The 18,180-nt window shown below is 35.0% G+C and overlaps 1 protein-coding gene across 3 annotated transcripts in view; it reads left to right on the forward strand.

The window, feature by feature from the left end:
• The window catches only part of jbug (filamin-type immunoglobulin domains fbug), a 367,002-nt gene that overhangs the window by 139,133 nt on the left and 209,689 nt on the right, over positions 1-18,180 (forward strand). For all 3 annotated transcript variants that reach the window (XM_089104337.1, XM_089104338.1, XM_089104339.1), the window contains 2 exons: positions 4,936-5,067; positions 16,656-16,874. In XM_089104337.1, coding sequence (XP_088960463.1) covers positions 4,936-5,067; positions 16,656-16,874 — 351 coding nt within the window. The remainder of the gene's footprint in view (positions 1-4,935; positions 5,068-16,655; positions 16,875-18,180) is intronic.

Here is an 18,180-nt window from a genome sequence, read left to right on the forward strand (position 1 = left end):
TGGTGTCAAGCCATACGAGTTTAACACAGCTGCGCACACTCCTTCTCCATCCTAATCTAATCAAAACCTTACTCTTTACTCTCTATCACGAAGGTCTAACTTCAAATTCTTCCTTATGACATTTTCTGCCCCGTTTGGGTATGACCCGCTTTTCGCTTGGCCACAGATGGAAATCAGAATATTTGATAATCCTTCATCCATAAAATATGGCCTAGTGTGGCCACTGAACTTTTATTTTATTTTAGCCCTGGTAAGTGAGATCGGACCACATTTTCGTACGGTTTATTGTTTGATATACGGTCAAACGAGTCAACGAGTCAAACGAGTGCGGTAATCGTTATAATTAATTTTGAGATAACTATGGTCAACGATGGGACAAGATTGCCTAAATGACCTAGCTTTTTTAAGTTTGGAAAGAGAAATAACTGAAATGATCAACTTTGATGGTATTATTCATAAATTTGCTTTATCAAAAGTAAGAAAAATTTAAACATAGTAATTAGTTTTATTAATGTATTATAATCATACTCTTATTAAATATATGTATCTCCTTACCGATAATATTTATTTAGTTTTGTAATAAATGCGTATTTTTAAAATACATGTTTATAAATATATAAAATAAATAATACGTATCTTTTGAACTAATGCTAGATGACCATATACATTTTAAAATCTAGTCTTGTTTTCTCAACTATATTTTCTGTTTCAAATTTAAAGTCTAGTTTAAGCCTATGACATTATTTATTTTACTGGTATTTATTTTCAAGTATATTTTACATGTAATATTATATGTTTTCGAATGGGGAGGGCTAAAAAGTTATTGTGCTCCGGGTGCGAGTTAAGCTTGCTACGCCACTGCGAGTGTCCAAGACTATCCTGAGACAATTCCTCTGTAATAAATTTAAAATATCTTCCTCTGCTCTTCCGAGCACTCGCGTTCCAGAACCAGACTTAATCAGTGTCTTTACCATGACTTCCAGCCTATAATATTAGTTCGCAGACTTTTCTTCCTATTCTTCCAAACTTTTTTCAAGTGTGAAAAATTATCAAGACTAATTAATTACTACTTCTGCTTGTTATTACTGCGCCTTTATTTATTCATAAGAGGCACAAGTCAATTACAGGAACCCTTTAGAGCTAATAATGACTATATATTTAGACTTATCTTAAAGCTTATTATAAACTTGGGTTAAGGCTTATTCAGATTTTATATTGCTCAAATAGCATAAAAAGTAAGTCACGATTAAAGGACACGCACACTAATTACAAAAATCTACTTTTACGTATTGGGTATTATGCCGTGGATTCGAAAAACAGAGTGGAAAATTAAACAGTTCGTGGTAACGAACTGTAAGTAAGGAGCGACCCGGCTCAATGGTAACCGAAACTCTAAAAAACGGAATTTTGATACCAATAGATACATCAAAAGAATAAGATTTTAATGCTGATTAGAAATATATAAGTTTCATCAAGTTTAGTCTTACCCATCAAAAGTTACGCGCCTGAGAAAATTTGGCGGATTTTAGAAAAAAGTGGGAAAGACCCCCTAAAAGTTATAGAACCTTAATGAAAATCACACCATCATATTCAGCTTATCAGAGGACCCTACTGTAGAGGTTTCAACCACCTATCTACAAAAATGTGGAATTTTGCATTTTTCGCCAGGAGAAAAATACGGGTGCGTGTTTTTTTTGTTTTTTTTTCCAGGGGTGATCTTATCGACCCAGTGGTCCTAGAATATCGTGAGAGGGCTCATTCGAACGGAAATTAAAAGTTCTAGTGCCCTTTTTAAGTGACCAGAAAAAATGGAGGGCAACTAGGCCCCCTCCCACGCTCATTTATTTCCTAAAGTCACCCGATCAAAATTTTGAGATAGGCATTTTGTTCAGCATGGTCGAAAATATTATAACTATGTCTTTTAGGATGACTTAATCCATCGAAGCTCCCGGGGGGAGGGCTGAAAGTTATGAACTTTACCCAATGTTAACATATAGTATTGGTTATTGGGAAGTATACAGACGTTTTCAGGGGGGATTTTTTCTGGTAGTGGGGGGTGGGGGGAGTGGGTCGGGGGTTATATGAGAGGATCTTTCCATGAAGGAAGTTTTCATGGGGGAAGGGATATTGCTAAGAAGGGGGCGCCGGATTTCCCATCATTATTAAAAAAAAAAAATCAGAAATTAAATAAAAAAAAAACAACTTTTTCAACTGAAAGTAAGGAGCAACATCAAAACTTAAAACGAACAGAAAATATTAGCTACATGATTGGGTTCACCCGTTAGTCAATACCTTGCTCTTTAAGACAAATTTTTTTTAGTACTTTCATAAGAGCTATTTATTCTAATTAACGGCCTTTGTGATTAAGGGGTCATTTTTAAGGAATTGGAACAAAATTTGAACTTTAGCTTAAAGAGCAAGGTATTGACTAGGGGGCGAACCCCTAATATACGTATAAAAATATATAAATATAGAAGTTCGTTACGTAAGTTGATTCGTAAGTTACGTATATTTATTACTAATAAAAACGTTCGTAAATAAAATTAAACAACTTTCGAGAAAGCCATTTAACCAAATAAAAGTAAAATTAATATGAAAATTTTGTTTTAATTACTCATGTACGTCGAGCCAAAATCAAAACCTGCATTAGTTCAAAAACGTTCAAAAATTAATTAAAAAAACAAGTTTTTTTTAAATGAAAGTAAGGAACGACGTTAAAACTTAAAAGGAACAGAAATTATTCCGTATATAAAAGGAGCTGTCCCCTCCTCAACGCCTCGCTCTTTACGCTAAATTTTGACTTTCTCACAACTCTTATTTTTTAAACAATTAAAAGATTTAGCGTAAAGAGCGAGGCGTTGAGGAGGGGACAGCCCCTTTCATATGCGGAATAATTTCTGTTCATTTTAAGTTTTAACGTCGTTGCTTACTTCCAGTTAAAAAAACTTGTTTTTTTTTATTTAATTATAGTAAAAACACAACTTATTATTAGTCGTTTCAATTATCCACAAATTTTAATATTAACTGGAATTTCACCTAATTCCTTAAATACTTCGTCTCTTTAATATAAAAATTTGTTAAAACTTAACAGAAATATAATAAAACAATGCTTATTATATTAGTTAATCTTATTAATCTACTTTTATTGTTATTAATACTTTGTTAGTTTGGTTTGTTTGTTTGCTATTTGTTTGCTAGTTTGTTTGCTGTGTTATTAATATTTTGCTAGTTTGCAATATTTTGGGGATAAATATATGGTATAGGACACAAATCTCATGAATAAATATGTTATTTGAGTAATTGAGTCATTACAATAGTCATTGCTGTCAAAATCGTACCTAGCGATTTGGGGGGGGGGGGGAGTTGGAAACAATTTTCCAAAATCAAGTGAAAATGATAGTGAAAACTGAAAAATGAGCCATATAATTTAATTACCATGGTAATTATAATTACCATGTGAATTACCATTATGAGCCATGGTAATATAATTACCATGAAGGTAAAGATATACTAAAGAAAACGAACCCGTTTCTGTGGATGTTTGAATTATGCAGGATTTTCTTAGTTTCGACAAGATTTTCGAAGAAACTAAACTTCAACAGGGGGGGGGGGCAAACTGGTGTTGGGGGGATCCACAAACCGAGTTTTGGGAGGGGCAGTTGCACCCTCCTGCTCCATAGCAAATATTGCCCCTGCTCCTTGATTAATCATTAGTTTTTAAACATTTCCGTATTCAAAAGAAAACAAGGGAATGCAGCAAAAAAATCAAGGAAATGTTCAAGGAAAAGAATAATCAAGGAAAAGAATAATCAAGGAATTATTTAAATTTTCATGCTGGATGTCTTGTCATGCTCCATTAATGTTTTCAAAGTATATTTCTTATTTTGTTGTCAATATAAATATTTTCTTTTTACGGTCCATAAATGTTAAACGTGTGAATATTTTGATTAAATATTTAAAAAAGGTACAAAACTTAATTAAATTGGGTAGAAAAACATAGTGCGGTCATTGACCTTCTTAGAAACGTGGCCAAGAGAAGAAAAGAAAAGAAATTTGAAAAAAGGCAAAAAAGCGAAATGAATAAAAATAGAAATATAGCAAAAGCATTAGCCTTTTCAGAAATGCGATCAAGAGAAGGAAAAAAAAAAAAAAGAAAAAAGGAAAGGAAAAATGCAGTTATCAGTCACCTTTTTAGAAATGTGATAAACAGAAGAAAAAAAGAGAAAAATATTTAAAAAGGCAATAGTAGAAAAGGCAAACATAGAAATATAGCAAAAACATTGACCTTGTTAGAAATGCGTTCAAAAGAAGAAAGGAAAAAACAGTGCTTTGATTCAATTTTTTTTTTTAGAAAATCAGTCAAAAGAGAAAAAAAAAGAAAAGAAAAATTTTGTTCAATACAAAAGACATTATGATACTATAGACCGCAAATATAGCTATATTAAGCGTTATTCGGTACCTCTTTTCTTCGCGGGACAGAACGAATTTAAAGCCATCTATGAATAACAAAACTTTTGAAAATGAAGAACATGCTTATAAATTTAAAATAGTTAGACAATTTATTTAAATAGCTTATATATACAACGCACGTTGCAACAAGATTCTGTGGATATATTTATTATTATAATAATGCATTTATTTGTCGTGACTAGAATATTTCATTTGCCTTATTTTCTGTAATATAAAAATCATTTGAAATATAATTTTCTTTGTAGGTGTACTTAAAATTTAGTTATAGTATGTTATGGGCTATCTCTATAATTGCCCGCCCATTTGGAGATACAGAAACACATATTTATACACACACTTATTAACAATCAATTAGAACATATAGGAAAAAATATACCTGAAATACAATAATAGGAAATATAGAAATATTATTTTACCTGCTTGGTTCTTGATTACAATTTCTATAGTTGTTTGTTTCTTTTACAGCTCATTGTTTACAACGAAGATGAGTCGGTGAAGGGCTGTCCTTACCATATTCGAGCAGCACCGGACAGAACAGAAAAAATAATGTTTTCTGGGTTAGACCCCTGTTCAGTTGGTTCTGTAGTGGAAGTTTCAGTAAGTAAAACCAATTTTAAAAAATCTCTCAACCTATCATTATATAGTATTGGATATCCCTGGTATTTGCAAATCAAGAAGACCCGAAAATAGCTTTTCGGAGGCTACCACAGAAAGAGGTTGAGCTGGCAAGGACATTTATAGGGGAGCTCTAGTTAAGAACTCAGGCCAGTTCGTTGTGGTGAACTACTGTTGCTGCCCTATGTGCCTCCCGGTGTAGCAGGAACTACACATTTTATTTAAAGTTTATACGCCATTGTGAACAATAAAACAAGTTTCGTTAGATCAATGATTATGGGAAACCTATAATATCACAAAATTTGGCTCTATTATGGGTTTAATACCCATAATAGATATACACTCATGGGTTTAATACCCATAATAGGTAATTTTAAAAACTGAGCAATTTTTATGTAACCGATAAATTTGGTGCTTGTAACCGTCTATCTTCAGTTTCATCCAAGAATTTTTCTACGAATTTTGCCTGTTAAAAGCAGGTTAATTCCGAAGATTTGATCTTAACGAAAGATAAAAATAAACTTAAAAAACACCCAAAAAAATAAACGCACCAAAAAATTTAGACACCCAACAATTTTCTCGAGATTTATTAACAGTTTTAAACCTATGAATATTTGATAGACGTTGTTCGATAAACTTGAACTGATGATTTGAATAAACTGATCGCTCAATAAAAAGGCCAACGCTGTCTTCAAATATGCATCACTATCATCACGGATAGTTTCAAGACTTGACTAACCCCATACACCCTTTTCAAACAGTTCGTGCTAACGAATTTTTTATGCTGATTTCAAATATATAAATTTCAGTAAGTTTAGTCTTACCCATCAAAGGTTACGAGCCTGAGAAAATTTTCCAGATTTTTCAAAAAAAGGAATCAATTAACTAAAAGTTAAATGATCTTACTGAAAATCACACCATCAGATTCAGCGTAAGATCACGATCACGGGTGCGTGTTTATTTGTTTCTTTGTTTGTTTTTTTTGTTTTTTTTCCCAGGAGTGCTCTTATCGACCTAGTGGCCCTAGAGTATCGGGAGCGGGCTCATCCATTTGGGGGCAACTAGGCCCCCTCCCCGCCTATTTTTCCTAAAATCGTCCGATCAAAATTTTGTGATCACCATTTTGTTCATCATAGTTGAAAGGCCAAATAACTATGCTTTTGGATAAAATATGACCCCCCACAGCCCCAGGGGAAAGGTCTAAGTTATAAAATTTGCCAATTGTTTGTGCATAGTATTTGTTATTGGGATGTAGGCATACATTATCGAGTGGGGGAGGGGACAAATTTTCTTTTGGGAGTCTTTCCACAGGGTAATTTACCATGGGGAGGGACATTTCCAAGGAGTGAACTTGTCAGGGGAAATTATACACTGGGGGAATTTCTGAACAAAATTCTTTTCATATGTCTTGCTTTCTCTTTTCTGTCTCAATTTTACGCGCGGAGTGGTTAAGAGTAATTTTCAGCGGGTTAATTTTCAGCGGGATTGAATTGTCTAGAGGCTATTTCCGTAGGGAGGGGGTCTCTCTGTAGAAGTGGGCCAGATTTCCTGGCCTTCTTTAAAAAACGATCAGAAATTAAATAAAAAAACGAGTTTTTTCAACTGAATGTAAGGAGCAACATTAAAACTTAAAACGAACAGAAATTATTACGTATATAAAGGGGGATGCCCTCTATTCGTTTCGTTTTACATCTATTCATTTTAAGTTTTATTGCCGCTCCTTACTTTCAGTTGAAAAAACTATTGTTTTTTTTATTTAGTTAACTTTACAGGATAGGGTGGTTTCATGTATGTAAGTATAACCTTGTTTCTGGTTCAATGTGAGCAAAAAAAAAAGGAACAAAAAATACACAATATATGGTAGTGTCCCCAGTAGAATTAGAAAAACTCAAGAAAACCTACTACAAATAATTTCTATTTCAGTTAGTAGTCGAATTTATTTGGATCTACTGTGCAATTTTTTTTTTATTGATAATAATTTCTTAGACCTCACTGCTTTTCTATTTACGAAAAATTAAGCAAGAAAAACAGATTTTAATTTTGATAAAGCAGTGAAAAAATAAAAAAAATAAACACTTAAGTAAAAAAACGCACTCCGAATATTTTGACCCCACATCCGGGAACCTTTCTCAGCGAAAAAAAGGGAGAAAACGAAACAAAACATAAAACAAAACAAAAATTTTAATTCCTAATTATTTATTTATATTTCTTTTCTTTTGTTTTTTTTTCTCTTCGTGTGTAATTTAAGTTTAAAAAAAAAAGATTTTTGTTTCAATTCTCACTTTTTTTTCTGTTGAGAAAGGTTCCCGAATGTGGGGCTGAGATATTCGGAGTGTGTTTGTTTAATTAATTGTTTATATTTTTATATTTTTTCTCTGCTTTATCAAAATTACAACCCGTTTTATTTGCTTAATTTTTCGTTTTATTGATAATAGCCGATTGTTGTGACCGAGTAGTTATGGCGGACTTCGCATGCAAAACATAGGAAACTACAAAATTGACTTACCTACTCTGTCCTTTTTTACAAAATTGTTCTTTATCTTCAGCCTAGTATAAACCAAAGGTAAAAAAAAAAAAAAAAAAAAAAAAAAAAAAAAAAAAAAAAAATATTGGTAGTTAGGTTTTTGTATTTAAGTCTATTACGTTGCTGGGATGCTAGATGGCGTTGTTGTTTTACTCAGAGACGCACCAGAGTTTGTGCTCTAATTCTTTACGCATACTCTGTGGCCTGGCTTGAGAAAACTAGCATCAATATCAATAAAGAGAGAGTTCGTCAGAAAAATACAGCGCTGTTATTCTAGCTTTCAGAGGCAACGCTATAGCGTTGCTTATAGTAAAGGCCATACGGCTCCAATGTTTTATTATTATTATTATTTTTTTTTCCAGAGGCACTTCATATGGAAGGGGTTTCGTAGAAACTTCAAAGGGGGCTCATTCCAACGGAAATCGAAAGTTCTAGTGCTCTTTTTAAGGGTCAGAAGTGATTCGAGGGCAACTAGCCCCCCCCCCCACGCACCCTATATTCCAACATATACCCCCTAAAAATTGTGAGATAGCAATGTGTGTCGGCGTTCTTATTATCTACATAGAGAATATATTTTTGTGTAGGTAACTCCCCAAAAAACGATAGAAACAGGGTGTTAAATGAATTCACTAAGACATCTTAGGTTTTTACTTAATCTACTGTAAACACTTCAAACTAGGCTCATCCGATTGGATATTCAAAGGGCTAGCGCCCTTTTTAATAGTCGAAAGTGATTGGAGGGCAACTAGCCTCCCCCCCCTCCACGCCCATAATTTCCCCAAACACATCCAATCAAAATTTTGAGTCAGCCATGTTGTTCAGCTTAGTTGTTTTCCAGATAGAATATATGTTTTTGAGGAGGACATTCCCCCACAACCCTTGAGGCACAAATTGTAAGGTACGCACTAGGGGCACGAGAGGTTTTTATGGAAGGTGATGTCTTAAAACCTTCAAAAAAGGCACTTCGGATTGTCACTGCCAACGGATAGTGCCCTTTTCAATAGTCGAAAAGGATTGGAGGGCAACTAGCCCCCTCCCTTCCAACGCCCATCATTCCCCCAAACACATCCAATGAAAATTTTGAGATAGCCTTTAAGTTAAAAATTTCTCAAAAGTCAGATAACAAAAACTCAGGTGTCGTCACAACCCCCCAGGGCCCAGGGCAGGTGTTGTAAGTTATGCCTTGGGGCATATATTGTTCGTATGAAACTTCAGAGAGGGCTCATTTGATTGGATATTGAAAGTTCGAGCTCACTTTTTAATAGTCAAAAGAGATCCGAGGGCAGCTACCCCCCCCCGCCCACGTCTTCTGTTTCAAAACCCATCTGATGAGAGTTTTGAGATAGACATCTTGTTAAAAATAGTTCAAAGGTCGGATAAGAAAAAATCCGGTGTCAATAGAACCCCCCAGGGCACAGGGAAGGCGTTCTAAGTTATGTCCTAAGGGCGTGTATGGTTCTTATCAAAGGGATGCTCGTATAAACTTCATAGAGGGCTCATTTGATTGGAAATTGAAAGTTCTAGTTCACTTTTACGATTCAAGAGAGTTAAGCTAGCCCCCCCCCCACGCTCTTTTTTCCCCAAACCCGTCCGCGAAAAATTTTGAGATAGCCAGTGTTTTGGAAATGGTTCAAAAATTAGATAGAAAAAACGCCCCCTGGAGCCCGGGGGATAGGCAATGTAAGTGTTGTCCTGGGGGCGTATATGGTTCTTATGAAAGGGATGCTCGTATAAACTTCAGAGGTGGCTCATTTGATTGGAAATTGAAAGTTCTAGTTCAATTTTTAAGTGTCAAAAGATATCCGAGGCAACTATCCCCCCCCCCCCCACACACACACCCTTTTTTCCCCAAGCCCATCCGATAGTTTTTTTTATAATAGCCATTTCATTACAAATAGTTCAAAGGTCAGATAAAAAAAATTCCTGTCTCGACGGAATCCGCCAGTGCCCGGAGGCAGGCGTTATGAGTAATGCTCTAGGGGCATATATAGCTCTTATGGAAGGGATGCTCGTATAAACTTCGGAGAGGGCTTATTTGGTTTGAAATTCAAAGTTCTTGTTTACTTTTTAAGAGTCAAAATAGATGGGTGGGCAACTAGCCCCCCCCCCCCTTTACGCCCTAAATGCATCAGATAAAATTTTGAGATAGACATTTTGTTAATTATAGTTAAAAGTTCTGATAACAAAAAACTCTGGTGTCGACACAGCCCCCCAGAGCCCGGGGGGAGGTGTTGTAAGTTATCCCCAGGGGGCATATATGGTTGTTATGGAAAGGATGCTCGTATAAAATTCCTAGAAGGCTCATTTGATTGGAAATTGAAAGTTGTAATTCACTTTTTAAAAGTCGTAAGTGATTGGAGGGCAGCTAGCCTCCCCCACACTCCATTTTTTCCTAGAGGCACTTCATATAGAAGGGGTTGTCGTATAAACTTCAAAGGGGGCTCATTCGATTGGAAATCGAGAGTTCTAGTGCCCTTTTTAATAGTCAAAAGTGATCGGAGGGCAACTGCCCCCCAGGCCCTTTTTCCACAAATTTTGTATTATAGCCATTTCATTACAAATAGTTCAAAAGGTCAGATAAAAAAAATTCCTGTCTCGACGGAATCCGCCAGTGCCCGGAGGCAGGCGTTATGAGTAATGCTCTAGGGGCATATATAGCTCTTATGGAAGGGATGCTCGTATAAACTTCGGAGAGGGCTCATTTGATTTGAAATTGAAAGTTCTTGTTCACTTTTTAAGAGTCAAAAGAGATCGGTGGGCAACTAGCCCCCCCCCCCCCCTCCTTCACGCCCTAAATGCATCAGATAAAATTTTGAGATAGACATTTTGTTAATTATAGTTAAAAGTTCTGATAACAAAAAACTCTGGTGTCGACACAGCCCCCCAGGGCCAGGGGCTAGGCGGTTTAAGTTGTGCCTGGGGGGCATATATGGTTGTTATGGAAAGGATGCTCGTATAAAATTCCTAGAGGGCTCATTTGATTGGAAATTGAAAGTTGTAATTCACTTTTTAAGAGTCAAAAGGGATTGGAGGGCAGCTAGACTCCCCCACACTCCACTTATTTTTTCCTAGAGGCACTTCATATAGAAGGGGTTGTCGTATAAACTTCAAAGGGGGCTCATTCGATTGGAAATCGAGAGTTCTAGTGCCCTTTTTAATAGTCAAAAGTTTATCGGAGGGCAACTGCCCCCCTAAGCCCTTTTTCCACAAATATATCTGATAAAAAATTTGAGGTAGCCATTTTGTTAGAAATAGTTCAAAGATCATATAACAAAAACTCCTTTACGTATGGTCATTTCGTTAAACATAGTTCAAAGATCAGATAAGAAAAACTTCTGTGTCGACACCCCCCTCCCCCCACGGGCTGGGGCAGGTGTTGTAAATATTGCTCTGGGGGCATATATGGTTCTTATGGAAGGTGTGCTCATATAAACTTCAGAGAGGGTTCATTTGAATGGAAATTAAAAGTTGTAGTTCATTTTTTCAGAGTGAAAAAAGATCAGAGGGCAACTAACCCCTCCCGCCCTACACGCCTTTGGGACATACGATGGATAAACCCATCCGATAAAAATGTCAGGAGACCATTTTCTTAAAAATAGTTCAACCGTCAGATATTAAAACTCCAGGGTCGACACAACCCCCCAGGGCCCCGGGATAGGTGTTGTAAGTTATACTCTGGGGATATATATAGTTCTTATAGAATGGATACTCGTATAAACTTCCTAGAGGGTTCATTTGATTGAAAATAGAAAGTTCTAGTTCACTTTTAAAGAGTCAAAAGCGACCAAAACTTAATCTAGTCCCCCCACGCCCTTTTTTCCCAAACCCATTTGATAAAAATTTTGAGATAGCCATTTTGTTAAAAATAGTTCAAACATCAGACAATAAAAACTCCGAGGTTGACACAAACCCATTTTTTCACTTTGATATTGTTATTTTGATATCATTTTTGATACTTTGATGAATATTTGATCTTTTTTTTAAAGTTTGATTTTGTAATAAGGATTTTTTAAAAACTTAAAATTTTTTGCAAACAAAAACGAACAAAAATTAATTTAAAAAAACATTCCGAACAATACGTTTTTCAAAGAAAAGTAATGGCTATTTTAAACTTAAACTCAGCAGATACAAATATCTTTTAAAATTCAAACTCAAAACGACCAGAAATTACTACTAAGGAACAAATGAAACCCAAAACGAACAGAAATTAAATAAACAATCATAGGAAAAACATACAACAAGTAATAATATAAATGAATAAATAGATCTTAAAGTGAGTAGCCTAATGCTTAGATTGAATATGAAAATCAAGCTTAAAACGAAAAAAAAATATTTTCCTATTGAAGTTTAAATGAAACTTAAAACGAACAGAAATTAAATAAACAATCAATGCAAACAAACATATAATAGATATTAATGTAAATTAATAAATAAATCTTAAAATGAGTGAAACTTAAATTGAATATGCAAATCAAGCTTGATACGAACAAAAATCACTACAAACAAGAGCTTGGGTATGACCTCCTTCTCTCACTGTAAAAGACTAAAACCTACTGCGTCATTGACGCTTTTATGAAAACTATATGCGTCTTGAACAGTCTTGGAAAGTATAAACAACATCAAATTGAATATTTGATGTATAATGAAATTAATTGTTGAAAGATCCATCAGTTCTAGAATTTATTTCACTGTAATTGTATTCTATTTTCAATACTGTAAGAAATGGAAAGAAAATATTTGTAATATCATCCGTTTTCAGTTAAGCGCCAGTGACGCAGTAGGCTTTCGGTTTTTATTTACAGTTAGGAAAGGAGGCAGTATCCAAACACTTGTTTGTAGGGAAACTATATTCTTCTTTAACAACTTTAAAAAGAGCTAATATATTAAACTGAATATTTGATGTATAATGATATTAATTGCTGAAAGCTCATCAGTTCAAAATGTTACTATAATTTTAATGTTTATTTTCAATATTAAGTACAAAAGAAAATATTTGTCATATAATTGTATGTTTGTATGTATTGTATATCTATTGTATGTTTGTTTGCATTGATTGTTTATTTAATTTCTGTTCGTTTTAAGTTTCATTTATACTTCAATAGGAAAATATTTTGTTTCGCTTTGAGCTTGATTTTCATATTCACTCTACACATCACTTGCTTGAAGACCTGTTTATTCATTTATATTATTACTTGTTGTATGTTTTTGCTATTATTGTTTATTTAATTTCTTTTCGTTTTGGGTTTCATTTATTCTTTAATTGTAATTTCTGGTCGTTTTGAGTTTGAATTTTAAAAGATATTTGTATCTGCTGAGCTCAAGTTTAAAACAGCCTTTACTTCTCTTTGAAAAACTTATTTTTCGGAAAGTTTGTTTAATAAATTCATTAAACATCTTTCTGTCCTGTTAATGCTATTTCGTGGTTAACTGATTACGAGACGTCTTTAAAGAATCGTGCCTATTTAAAAAAAAATACGGGATCCTAGTGATTCATGCAGGAAACAATATTGGCTTGGAAAAGCCGAGGGTAAATTTTGTAGCTCAATTGAGAGGGCTATTCATACGTATCATTATCGATCAGAACGAGGGCTTCTCCGCGCTGGAGGTTACTCTTCGAAGTATGCTTATTTTGAAGTCTTGTTTAGTTGAATTGTTGTAAAGATCCTGACTTATGAAATAGTAAGACTTTTACCTAAGCTTACTTTTATCATCTTCGCCCAGGTAAAGTTTAGAGAGAGAATAAAGTGTTTTGGTGTGGATAAATAGTCCTATATAGACCCCGGCGCCGCGCCGGCGAATCGACCGAACGCCGCCGACGATAGGCCCGGCCGAATGCCGCCGTAGTGTCGTAACGCCGCCGGCGCGCCGCAGGCACGCCGCCGCCGGAAGAGGTGGCGGTGTTCGGTCGACTTTAAATTATTTTTGTGGCAATTCTTTATTGCGTCAACCGCAAAGTCGGAGCTTTTCCTTCTCGTGTGGTTTAGTATTTCGATTTTCCTGATTAGAAATCAAGCAGGGCTTGCACTATCCCCGAATTTTTGGGTATTTCCCCGAAATCTATGCGTCAACCCCAAAAAAATTTGGTTACCCGAATCCCCGAAAATCACGCAATCACGGTGCCACCCCTAGCGATTTATCACCAGTGACTTTCCCTGCCAAATATTATTTTGCATACCATAATTCTTCACCCTCATATCTCATCTCTCATCATTTTTAAATGATAATACCTCTTTTTTTTATTGAAAGCAGGGATGCCAAAAAGATAATTATTTTTTTTTTCTTTAAAGTAGAGACAGAAGAAAATGATATCAAATTCCCAGGGAAACCATTGAAATATTTTGATAGACCCAGGGCCCCCCATTAGGTCTTGTTCATTGTCTTGGTTATTTTGCGATTTCTCGTAGGCTACTTGCGTAATTTGGCTTTTGTGTGTTCTCCCTTTTAAGTAGATTCTTTGGATTTTATTTAATGCCGCGGCGAAACTATAACTCAGTTTTCCAATAATTTGAGGTATATCTGAATAATTTTAACATTTTTGTTGTTGTCTTTGTACCCCTTTACTCATACCCTCAATTTTTTTTCAAGGAGCATTAAGCTGTTTAACGTTATTTTGCGTGTTTGTTTGAACCATATAGTGACCTAGTTGATTATTAAGTAAATTATTTTTCTAATGAAAGCTGAGACGTTATCCTATCAAGGTGGTATCCAGAGGGGGGGGGGGGGGTAGGGAGTTATTAAATTTAAATTATAATAGCTTGAAATTTTATTTATTGAAAGCAGGAATGCCAAAAAGATTTTTTAATTTAAAGCAGAGACGGCATCTTATCAAGGTGGTATCCAGAGGGAGGGGGAGGGAGGTATTGAGCTATCATGTTTAAATGATAATACCTCGATTTTTTTTTAAAGCAGGGGTGCCAATAAGTTAATTATTTTTTTTTTATTTAAAACAGAGACGGTATCCTATCAAGATGGTATCCAGAAGGGGGGCATAGGGAGTTATTATATTTAAGTGATAGTACCTTGATTTTTTTTTATTGAAAGCAGGGATGCGAAAAAGTTGAAAAGTTGACAAATATTAACAAGATTTTCGTGAGTTATACTTGACACAGCACTTGCATGGTTTTATCGTCCAAAGGGAAAGGGACATATGCGTCCAATCCGTTTTTTTTTTCATATTGATGAAACGGGTTTACTTTGAAAATATTCATTCATAAGTACCAGGCAGATTCACACTAAAACGAATTGGTGCGACGAAAGCGATATCGACATCCCCACCTAACGTTGTGCTCGAGTAACAATGGCGCCCTTGGTCCAGTGCCCAAGTTACATTAAAAAGCCAGGTCATGATAAAAGCTTTCAATTTGGGAGGTTCAAGGGGGAGTCTTTGACAGTCTTATGACCTCGGGGTACTAGATGTTGCAACTTTCTTACGTATCTACAGTGGTTTAGAATATTCGATCACCCCACAAATGATTACCAAAATTATGCACAAATGTAACATTTGGAATATTATAACACTTTTTTCAAAGCTTTGAAGAAAAGCAGAGAAGGCTAATTACCCCTAACTACGCTTGAAAGCTGTTTTAAAAAGAAACTCTTTGGAGATTTCCATGGAAATGACCATAGCAGAATCTTTGAGCCTGGGTGGGGATCAAAGAGGAGTCTTTGAGTATTTTGACCACAGGTGACTTATTGTTGCGACTTTCTTAAATTTGGTAATTCTTGTGAGCATTTGGACATCAAAGCTTAAACTCAATAACTGATACTAAGTGTCCTAACATTTTGCTTGTATTAAAAGTGACGAATTAGGATGAAAATTTCAACATCTTCCTGGAGCTACTTCAGTCTGCATATTATTTCATTTAAGTACACTTAAAACGGATGAGCTTTTCGTTTTTTACCTAAGAAAATAGCTGGCACTTCATTTTTCTTCATAGCGAATAAACTATTTGGTGTTTTTGTGTCATTGTAATTAAAGTGTTCTCATGTGAAGTGTTCATTGTGTATTTTTTAATTTGATGAATTTACTCCTTTTAGATGCAGTTTATAATTTGACTGACATTAGGTATTTATGAGTTTATAATTTGGAATGAATCCCTAAAAGAAAAAGTGAATAATATCCCAAAGAGCAGCCAAAAGCAATAAAAAAGCAGCAGTTCAGCCTTACCCTACATGACATATATTCTATAAAGAAGCCAAAAAAAACTTTAAAATACATTTTTTTTTTAAATTGTTATTAAAAACCAGTTTTTTAATACAAAAAGGCTTCTTAGGAATCCAAAAGAGCAAAAAAAAAAAAAAAAAAAAAAAATAAAAGTAAAATTTCCCAAATTAAACTGTTTTAAAGTGGAAGAAACAGAAATATGCAAAAGGCATTATGAAAAAATTAAACTTATAAGTTAAAAGTTACATTAAAATTTTTTACCCAGATGACTGACGAATTTTGTGATGCGGTATTTGAAGTTTTATATGCAGTAATGCTCGATGAAAAAGACTACTAATTTTGATTCTTATTTATGTTAAGAATACATAGCTAATAGATACTTCAACTACTCGTATTATGCAAGGGTTCTGAAACGCCACAGCCATTTCGTTTCTAACTGATTTCTTCTTCTATTGATGAATAACGAAGAAGACCAGTTTCCCGCCAGCGACTTGTGAATTTTTGAACTCATGAATAGGCTCGAATCTGTTGCAAATTTCAGCTGTGATTTTAGAAAGACTGATGAAAACATTAATATTTGCGGTGAACATCGATCGAGCCGGCGGCGCGGCGCGGCGCGCTGTTTTTGGCCCCGCCGCCGCCGGTCTTCTCTCGTCGGCGCAGCGCCGGGGTCTAGTCCTATACTATTTGAGATATAGGTCGTAAGGGAAGAAGATATAGTCATTAGAACGTGCGAACCAAAGGTATAGGTCAATTTGGTAGAATTGGAGCTGCGGTCCTTAGAGCTGGGTCGTTATCTCCCCCACTGCAGCCTCGAGTGATGGGGATTTGAAGTGGCGTGAGAATTAGAGAGCTCTAATTATTTTTTTGATGTTTTTGTAGATCAATTCTAATGGAGCAGCAGATAGTACACTTCAGGTAGTCGCAGAAGCACCCTCTGGAAGAGAGCTGCATTGTCCGGTAGATAGAGACGGCAATGCATTTATCACTACATTTAAACCTGATGAAGCGGGCCAATGGAGCATTGCCATCTACTATGATGACGAGCATATTCAAGGCAGTCCCTTTTCATGTGTTGTTTACGATCCACATGCAGTAAAAGTAAGAAACATATACTCCATTAGCAGAAACATAAGCATATATTAAATACATAACCATGGGCGCCCATATGGGGGGGCTCTCGCGCCCCCCCCTGGCTGAATGATGCTGCCTTATTTTTATATTTTTGTTCTGAGATTTCTATTATATAGCATTAAAAGTAGCAATTCGACGAAGTTTGCCCCCTCCCCCTAGAATTCAGCTTATGGGCGCCCATGTACGTAACCTAACCTAGGTACCTCTTCCCCCCCTAAACTTCAAAAACAACAATTTAAATATTGTAAACGCAATAAGAAATCATGCTTTGCGATCCACTTATCCATTGCAAATACCCGTTTGACTGGTTTCCTGTAGTATTTCCTTGTACTGTCTACAGCGCTGTGTAGGATATAGGCCTAATGCACAAGTATCGTTTTGTTCTTGTACAAAACAGTAAAGTAAAAGTAAAAGTAACATATTTTATTGTTATGCTGCGTTTCTTTGTTTTGTTGCAATGTTATTAGCTAAAAAAAAAGCTAATAAAAACAAAAATTGCGGAAAGCTAACAGAAAAAAAAAAATTGAAAGAATTAAAAAAAACTGAAAAAGAAACAGAACAAATAACCAACAAAAATAACAAACAAATAAAGTATAAAATTAGCAGAACTGAAACTTTAAAAGCCAAAAAACCTAAATCACGAGTAAGCCACTCAACAATACGTAAGATTAGCAAAGACCAACGGTACTCACTTAATACTAAATAAGTAACTAAATTGTTAAAAAAAATATTTTATTTGCCTGGTAATTGAGCGCAAGTAGCTACCTCGGAAAAAAAACTATGTTTCATGCTGTCTAATTTTAGTCAGTGCTTCTTTTGTTGCTCTTATGGATATGACGGGTTGGGGACACGTGTCATCTGGTAAATGCAAAGTTGATCCAGGATTTGTCTCAGAGATAAATAAATTATCAGTTTCTGTTTAGTATTGGATTATTATTTTAATATTATGTCCAGTCTTATCCGGTTATGTCTATAATCTTGCAATTGAGAAGACCAGATAAATTTTACCCATGAATAAGTCTCAAAACTAATATACAATTATATAGTCATATTAGTACTAATATACTACTACAAATATAATGTAGTACTAATAAATTATATTAGTACTAATTTACTAACATATAACTCTGATGTTTTAAAGTTTTGCTTTATCTATTCTAAAACAATAATAGGGACAGAATGCTACTCTATTTTACAATACTGAACGGTTGTAACGCCCGAATGATGAGATGAGGATGGACCTGGTATTTTAACCGTTCGGTATTGTAAAAAC

This window comes from Artemia sp. Qi Xiang Cuo, chromosome 18 (assembly GCF_049724085.1).
Source record: "Artemia sp. Qi Xiang Cuo chromosome 18, ASM4972408v1, whole genome shotgun sequence".
NCBI lineage: Eukaryota > Metazoa > Arthropoda > Branchiopoda > Anostraca > Artemiidae > Artemia > Artemia sp. Qi Xiang Cuo.